The following is an 8,386-nucleotide window of genomic DNA, read 5'->3' as shown; positions in this document are numbered from 1 at the left end:
AAAAACAAAAAAATTTAAAAGATAACGAGGCAGGATTGAAAGGAAGTAACAGGAGGAGGACAAGGAAGAAAGACGAAAAACTGAGAAAAAAGTGAAAGACAAAAAATAAAGTGCAAAATAAAATTTTAAACAAAAAAAAGCCAGAGGTAAGTGAATATAAATGAATGAATGAATGAATGAGTGTAAAAATAAATACAAATTAAAATTGAAAAGATAAAAAATTGAAAAAGAGCTGGTGAGGATCAAAGTTTGGAGTCGATTGATTGACTGGCTCGCTTATGACGGGCTGACGTTAAAACTATTTCTTAATGAAAACAACTACTGCAACAACCACAACAACAACAACCATAACCATAACAACAACCACAACAACAACAAAAATAGTAATAATAACAATAACAATAATAAAATTGACCACGGCAAAAATTTCTCTTGAAAAGTATTTTACTAGCATTGTTTGCATTAGAAATGTTTGTCATTTTGTGATGGCGATTGTTATCATTATTATTATTATTATTATTATTATTATTATTCTCCACCACACTGGTGTAGTATTTGGTTATTACACCACAGTGGATACTGCAGATGGTTCTCAGATATATCCCACCGCAAATGGCTTTCGAACTTCGCACCTATGACCTTCCGTTGGCATGGATTGGGAACAATTTGGACCCATTGATCGCAGAATCTGTGAGAAATTAGTTATCTTTGCCAGTTAGCAGCTGTGTGTCTGAGTAGGATTAAACTTGAAATCACTTAAACATTACACTGAAAAATTGAGAATCGAACTCTGTAACTACATGAAATCGCTCGTCAACAAGGAAATAAAATGTATACGGACGGAATCTCCCAACAGTTTCATCAAAGTCGACAACATCCTTCTTGATTCAGCTGATGTAAAAATGACACTTATAAAGCTACGACAGCTCAACAAAAATCCAATCTCCGAACCCACTAAAATGCCAAGGAACAATTGCTAAGTCGATCATAGATCACTCCCGGCAACGGGTGTTTCACGATGGTCGATGTTCTCATGCCGATTTGCCGGAGACTAGGTTTAAAATTTGTTAGGAAGGCATTGATTCAACAACTTCCTACAAACGCCAATCTCTCCAGGTGGAGTGAGTCCTCCAATGCATTGTGTTTCCTCTGTAACGCATTGCAGACAAACAAGGACGTCCTGTCAAGTTGTGGCTCCGTTACAAATTTAAAAAGCAATACAACACATCATAATAAAATATTTCCTTTGATTCTGGAGAAGATTAGATCGGTTGCCAAATCAGACGTTACAATCTTTGTCGATACGACTAACGACGATTTTGTCTCAGTATCGTCCCTTCAAATCACTTATGCCCAATATAGCACTCCTAGAAGGTGATACGATTGAAATATTGGAATTGGCAGTCGGTCACGAATCCAACTTCACCGCATCAAAGAACTACAAAATATCTAAACACCAGAACATCCAAAACAATTTGGCCAACGAGAAGAAAGTTCTCAAAATTCTTATCAACACATTTGAAATCTCCTCGCTTGGCTTTTTTAAACATTTTAACATATCGCTTTTAACAATTTTATAAAGATTTGACTAACTCGGCAATATCAACATCGTATGCTACTTATTGCGACAGAAACTCGAATGTATCATAATTATTTTTTTAAACTGATCTTATATTTCTAGTTGCACGCATTTTATCTCGATACAGCGGCCATCATCGTAGACTACATAACTGATTTTTTTTAAATTTTATTCTTTTAATTTTACTTTATTTTATCTTATTTTCATCTCATTTCATTGTATGATTATTTTACTTTTGAAAAATAAAAGAGTTCCCATCGTTAAACTTAATCATATTAGTACATGGTAGCAAATGGTCATCAAATTTTTTTTTTAGCAGAAGGTCTGCTGGACGCTAAGTGGCATCTCGCGGTCGTTTTCTATCCTTTATATAATAATTAGATGTTTGTTTGGGTTTTTTGACTTTTTGTTGTTGTTTTCGTTGTTGCGGCTGTTCATTCAAATGTGTTGAAGTTTGTTGTTGTTGTTGTTGTGATTATGGTGTTGTGGTTATGTTGTCGTGGTTATGTTGTCATGGTTAAGTTGTCGTGATTAAGTTGTTGTGGTTATGATGCTATGGATTAATCTTGCAACATAAACGCCTCTAAATCGCGGCTTCTTGTTTTAATGGTATTGCTGTTTTTATTGATACGATCAGAATATTATGCGATCATGTTGTTGTTGTTGTTGGGCTGTTGTTGTTGTTGTGCTGCTATGTTGCTGTTGTTGTTATGTTGTTGTGATTTTGTTGTTGATACAATTTTCAAAAACAGAGTGCGTGATTGCATCAATTTTAACACCATGAATGGCATGTACAATGGCTGGTGGTGTTAATGCTGTAGAAATGTAGACGTTGATGTTAGTGATGTTGGTGATGATGTAATTAACGATGAAGAAGTTGTAGTTGGTGACGTCACATTATAATTATTTGTTAAGAAGTAAGTCATCGTCATAAACAACATCATAAACATCACAATCCTCGTCATCATTATCATCATCATCATTATCATCATCATCATCATCATGATTGTGGTGATGATAGTAATGATAATGGTGATGATGATTGTGATGATAATGGTGGTGATGATGATAGTTATGATGGTGATGATGGTGGTGATGATAATGATATTGCATGCGCTGTAAGCCAATTATGAGTTTGTAGACTTTCATGTTTAATCACAAATGCTTCACTGATCCTTTCGTTTGTTCATTCGTTTTTTCACGTACCTTTCTTTATTCATTTATTCGTTTCGTCATTTATTCATTCGCTCATTCATTCCTTCATTTATTCACTCCTTCATTCAATCACTCTATTATCTATCCTTTCATTCCTTCACTCATTGTTCGATTCACCTTTCGAACCAAAAATTTTGATTCACTAATTTATTCAATCAATCAATCGAACAACCGAGTTTTTTTCCCAATCAATCAATTTTGCTAGCAACTAATCAATCAAACATTTTTAACGTACAACACGTTTTAACGTCATTCATTGGAATGTATCCAAAGGTTGCGTGCGTGTGTTTTGTGATTGGTAAGCATACGAATACACACACACACACACACACACACACACACCTACAAACACATACATACTCACACATTTTCACACACAAATTAATTAGTTTATAAAACAGCTATGGTGCTTGCTTGCATATCTGTTTTCATATGGTACACTTCATCAACAAATTTATGAATATGCATATAAAATTATGGGATAAATATATGCGTATGTATATACCCATTCATCGTCTATCCATCCATCTATCCATCCACCCATCCATTCATCCATTCATCCATCCATCAATCCATCCATCCATCCATCTATCCATCCATCCATCCAACAACGTTTCTTGTAGTTCTCGGACAGTCGAGGCTGATAGCATTACTTTTTTCCAGAAACCCTGCCTTGACTCGGCTTGACTTTTTGCCATTCATACGTTTCCTCCATTCCATTCTTCGATATCATCCATCCATCTTCACTCATTCTTCCGTCCTGGCAAAATCTTATGAGTCTGCCATCTTCCATCCGGCGGTTGTGTCCAAAAAACTCATTTTTTTCTTTTTAATACTTTTGTCGTTATGGTCTTCCTTCAGTGGATTTCTTATTCTTTTGTTTGTTCTTTATTCAGTCCATTTCGCATAGAGCATTCTTCTGTGGCACTCCGTCTCAAATGCATCTCATCTTTTTTCTATCTTCCTTCTTCAACATCCACAACATCCATGCTTCGCGGGCACGCAATAATGATGACACATAGGACTATTAACTTTAGTTTGTCCTGAAGTGATATTTTTGTGCTCAGTCCCTCCATCGTCCCTACTGCCATTGCTGATTTCTCGCACAAATTTTTTATTATTTTTATTAGTTGACCTGGTGATCCGAAAGCTTTCATGCCTGCCCATGTATGTTCTTAAATATATATATATATATAAATTTCTGTTTTAATAAATTTTCACGATAAACTCGGTTGATAACTATATTTCCATTAGATTGAGCGATTTCCAGAAAATTCTAGTAAGGAAAATTGAAAAGACAAACTTTAAATTGATTAATGCCAACAATTCGGTAGAATTCATACAATACTGTATAAAATAGGGACGCACCGGATTCAGGTTTTTCAAATCCGGCCGGGGCCGGACTTGGCCGGATTTAAAATTCAAAAACCGGCCGGAGCCGGGGCCGGATTTTAGTTACCATTTTACATAAGTTAGAAAAAATACTCACATTTACAGTTATCTACATGTTGAACATGTTATTTAATTCAAATATATGAATAAGTTGTGTGATACGCCAAATTCTGTACACAAAGATTAGCTTATAATTTATGCATATTTGCATAACCCAGGTTGAAACACAAAGAAAATTGTCCAGCTCACCGCACAATTAGTGATGTTGTAATTATGTGTCATGTATACCTAGCCTAACTTTTCTTAAATTATGTGCTTATGTATCTCTCTCTCTCTCTCTCTCTCTCTCTATATATATATATATATATATATATATATATCATGTAGCTATATGATCCGTTATATGCAAGTTCTTTTACACAAAGATCAGCTTATAATTTACGCATAGCCCATGTTATAGCGTAAAGAAAATTGTCCAGATTACCTCACAATTGGTGATGTTGTTATTATGTGTCATGTATGCCTTTAGCTTAGCCTTAGCCTTTAACTTATTGACATAAAATTAATTGAATTCAATAAAAATTTTTTTCTATTTATAACATTTTTAAAAGTTGATAGACGCTTAAATCCGGCCCTAAATCCGGCCAGGGCCGGATTCGACCGGATTTGAAAAAAAAGCCGGATTTTGGCCAGGGCCCGAGCCGGGGCCGAACTTCGGTGCATCCCTAGTATAAAATATGGTCTCCTTCCAATATATACATATATATATATATATATATATATATATATATATATATATATATATATATGCCGTATACTATATATATATATATATATGGCGTATACTATATATATATATATATATATATATATATATGCTGTCATACTGAATATATATATATTAAGTAACACCTCATCTGTATGTAAATAGAAAGTCACATAAACTCCAATTCATAATATGCATGCGTGCGTGCGTGATTGAAAGAATAAAAATAAATGACAAAATAATATTATGAATGAATGAATGAATGAATGAATGAATGAATAAATGAATGAATGAATGAATGAATGAATGAATGAATGAATGAATGAATGAATGAATGAATGAATGAATGAATGAATGAATGAATGAATGAATGAATGAAGGAATGAACGAATGAACGAATGAACGAATGAACGAATGAACGAATGAACGAATGAACGAATGAACGAATGAACGAATGAACGAATGAACGAATGAACGAATGAACGAATGAACGAATGAATGAACGAATGAACGAATGAACGAATGAATGAATGAATGAATGAATGAATGAATGAATGAATGAATGAATGAATGAATGAATGAATGAATGAATATATGTTTCATTGATGGAATAAATAAACGAATAAGAATAAGTAGGTTGATAAGCGTTCATATTTTTCAAATAAAAAAATTTTTTGTATTCGTTCATTCATTCATTCATTCGTTCATTCATTCAGTCATGTACTCAATTTTTCATTTATTCACTCACTCACTCATTCTTTCTTCTTTCATTTATTCAGTCATTCGTTCATTCATTCGCTCATTCATTCACTCAGTCATTCTTATATTTTTCTTTTCCGTGCAAGTAAGATCACAGATGAAAATGGATAGCGAAGAGGATGATGATGGTGATGATGATGATGGTGGTGATGTTGATGATGGTGGTGATGATGATAATGATGGTAGTGGTGGGTGTGATGATGATGATGGTGGTGTGGGTGATGATATCGGTATTAATAATGATGATGATGTTGATGTTAGTCATGAGATGATGATGAATTTAATGGCAAAGATAATGATTACATTGGTGATGACAACGATGATGATGATGATGGTCATGATGACGATGATGATGATGGTCATGATGATGATAATGGTGGTGATGATGATGGTCGCGATGAGATGATAATGAATTTAACGTTGATATTGTCTTGCAGCAAATACATTTCGAATTGTCTTCCTATTGTAAGAGAAAATTTTATTTTTTATAATTATTATTATTTGTTATCATTAATAATATAATTATTATTATTGTTTATTATTATTATTATTATGTCATTTTTTTATTATTAATTTTTTTATAATTTGCTCCATTGTTCATTGGAAGTATTTTCTTGTCCGGGTCATTTTTTCAGAAGTTTTTTCAGTTGCGCTTATAAAATTTTTTTACAACCAATAAGAGTGATACAAAAAAATATTGAATACTGTTTATAAGAAAAATGATGATGACGATGCTTATGATGATGACGATGATGATGACGATGATGATGTTTATGATGATGATGACGATGATGATGACGATGATGATGATGATGACGACGGCGATGACGATGTTGTTGTTGTTGTTGATGATGATGATACCAATGATGATGATGACGATGATGATGACGATGATGTATGCGATGTTGCTATGGAGTCATTACGTTTTTATTGTTGGTAATGTTGTTGTTTATTTGATTGCATTTATCTTTATATGGTGGAACTCGCACGTAACTGTTCTTCTATTGTGCCGATGTTGTTGTTGATGTTGTGTTGTTTTTTTTTGTTAATGTCAGCTTGCTAGTGTTGTTGTTATTGCTGTTGTTGTGTTGGTTTGTTGTTGTTGTGTCGTTGTTGTCTCTTAATGTCAGCTTGTTATTGTTGTTGTTGTGTTGTTGTTGTCCGTTAATGTCAGCTTGTAATTCTTCTGTCATTTTGTCACTCATTATGTGTGCACCGGTACCTCATTAAGTAATATTGTTGATGAAATTGTTGTCGTTGTCTGGTTTGATAGGTGATGTTTTTATCTATATGAAGGTTACGATGTTGACGTTCTGTTGATGTTGTTGATGTCAGTTGAATGCGGCATGTTTCGTCTCAGTTAGATTTGTATTGTAATGATGTGGTTGCTTCCTTCCAGGAAAAATGAATGGTCTCATTGTTGTTTTGTTGTTGTAATATTGTTGCAATTTTGCAATTAATTACATTTTCCTATTGTGCATGTTAACCATATTGTTTTGGTGAAAGGATTGCAATTTCGATGATGATAATAGCGTTCTAATGATGATGATGATGATGGTGATGATGATGGTGATGATGATGGTGATGATGATGGTGATGATGATGGTGATGATGATGGTGATGATGATGGTAATGATGATGGTAATGATGATGGTGATGATGACGACTGTAAAGTTCATGATGGCGTTGCTATGGGGATGGTGGTGATGTTGTTAGTATGATACTGATGATAATGAATTTCAATAGGGTGATATGTTGTTATGACGATAATGATGATGATGTGATGATGATTGTGACTATGATGGTGATGATGATGATGGTGATGATGGTGATGGGTGATGTCCATAAATGTATTAATGAAGCGTACATACAATCATGTTTAGTGTTGTTAGCTGGCAGAATGCTTTCAGAATCTAATCTAATCCTTACCAACTTACTGAAATCTGCAGCGTATCTCTTGCACTGTCTCCATCACGTACTGTCTTCAACTTTTACCGTCTCTATCCTGTACTGTTTCTATCTTGTACTCTCTCCATCTTGTACTGTCGCTATCATCTTGTCTCCATCTTGTGTGGTCTCCATCTTGTGTGGTCTCCAGGTGGTCTCTATGTGGTCTCCATGTGGTCTCCAAGTGGCCTCCATGTGGTCTTTTTATCTTGTACCGTCTCCATCCTGTACTCTCTTCATCCTGTACTCTCTTCATCATGTACTGTCTCCAGCTTTTACTCTCTCCATCTTACAATGTTTTCAGTCTCCCATCAAACATTCATCATACACGACCAGACAGACAAGTGTGTATGCAATGAAGCAGCTTAAACACTTGTGCAAACGTTTGCGATACATGCCAACCAAAATTTTTGTATTTTAATGCTCAAGCAGAATTTTTGTTTGTTTGCGTTGGTCTTCAAATATTTTCAAAACGTTCAAGTTTTATATTTATATAAACGTTCAAAAACGTTTCATTTTACATTAATTTAATGTTTTCGTCTGCATTCATACAAATTTTATGTCTAGGTTACAATTACATTAATGTGGTGTTTATGTTTCATTCACTTTAATGTGATGTTTATGTTTCATTCACTTTAATAGAATGTTTATATTTCACTCACTTTAATGTGATGTTTATGTTTATGCTGCGTTTAAGCAAGGATGTCGTTCAATTTTATGCGACCGTG

The 8,386-nt window shown here is 34.1% G+C and overlaps 1 protein-coding gene across 1 annotated transcript in view; it reads right to left on the bottom strand.

The window, feature by feature from the left end:
• HELRODRAFT_172478 (hypothetical protein) overlaps positions 1-1,550 on the bottom strand; it is a gene marked incomplete at both ends in the record, with an annotated part of 16,650 nt that extends 15,100 nt beyond the window's left edge. Inside the window, one exon of the mRNA XM_009019134.1 lies at positions 1,458-1,550. Coding sequence (XP_009017382.1) covers positions 1,458-1,550 — 93 coding nt within the window. The remainder of the gene's footprint in view (positions 1-1,457) is intronic.
• Between the last annotated feature and the right edge of the window lie 6,836 nt (positions 1,551-8,386).

Source organism: Helobdella robusta (assembly GCF_000326865.2).
Source record: "Helobdella robusta unplaced genomic scaffold HELROscaffold_23, whole genome shotgun sequence".
NCBI classification, from domain to species: domain Eukaryota; kingdom Metazoa; phylum Annelida; class Clitellata; order Rhynchobdellida; family Glossiphoniidae; genus Helobdella; species Helobdella robusta.
Note: the sequence above shows the minus strand (reverse complement) of the source record. Positions and strands in the feature narration are given on the sequence as shown.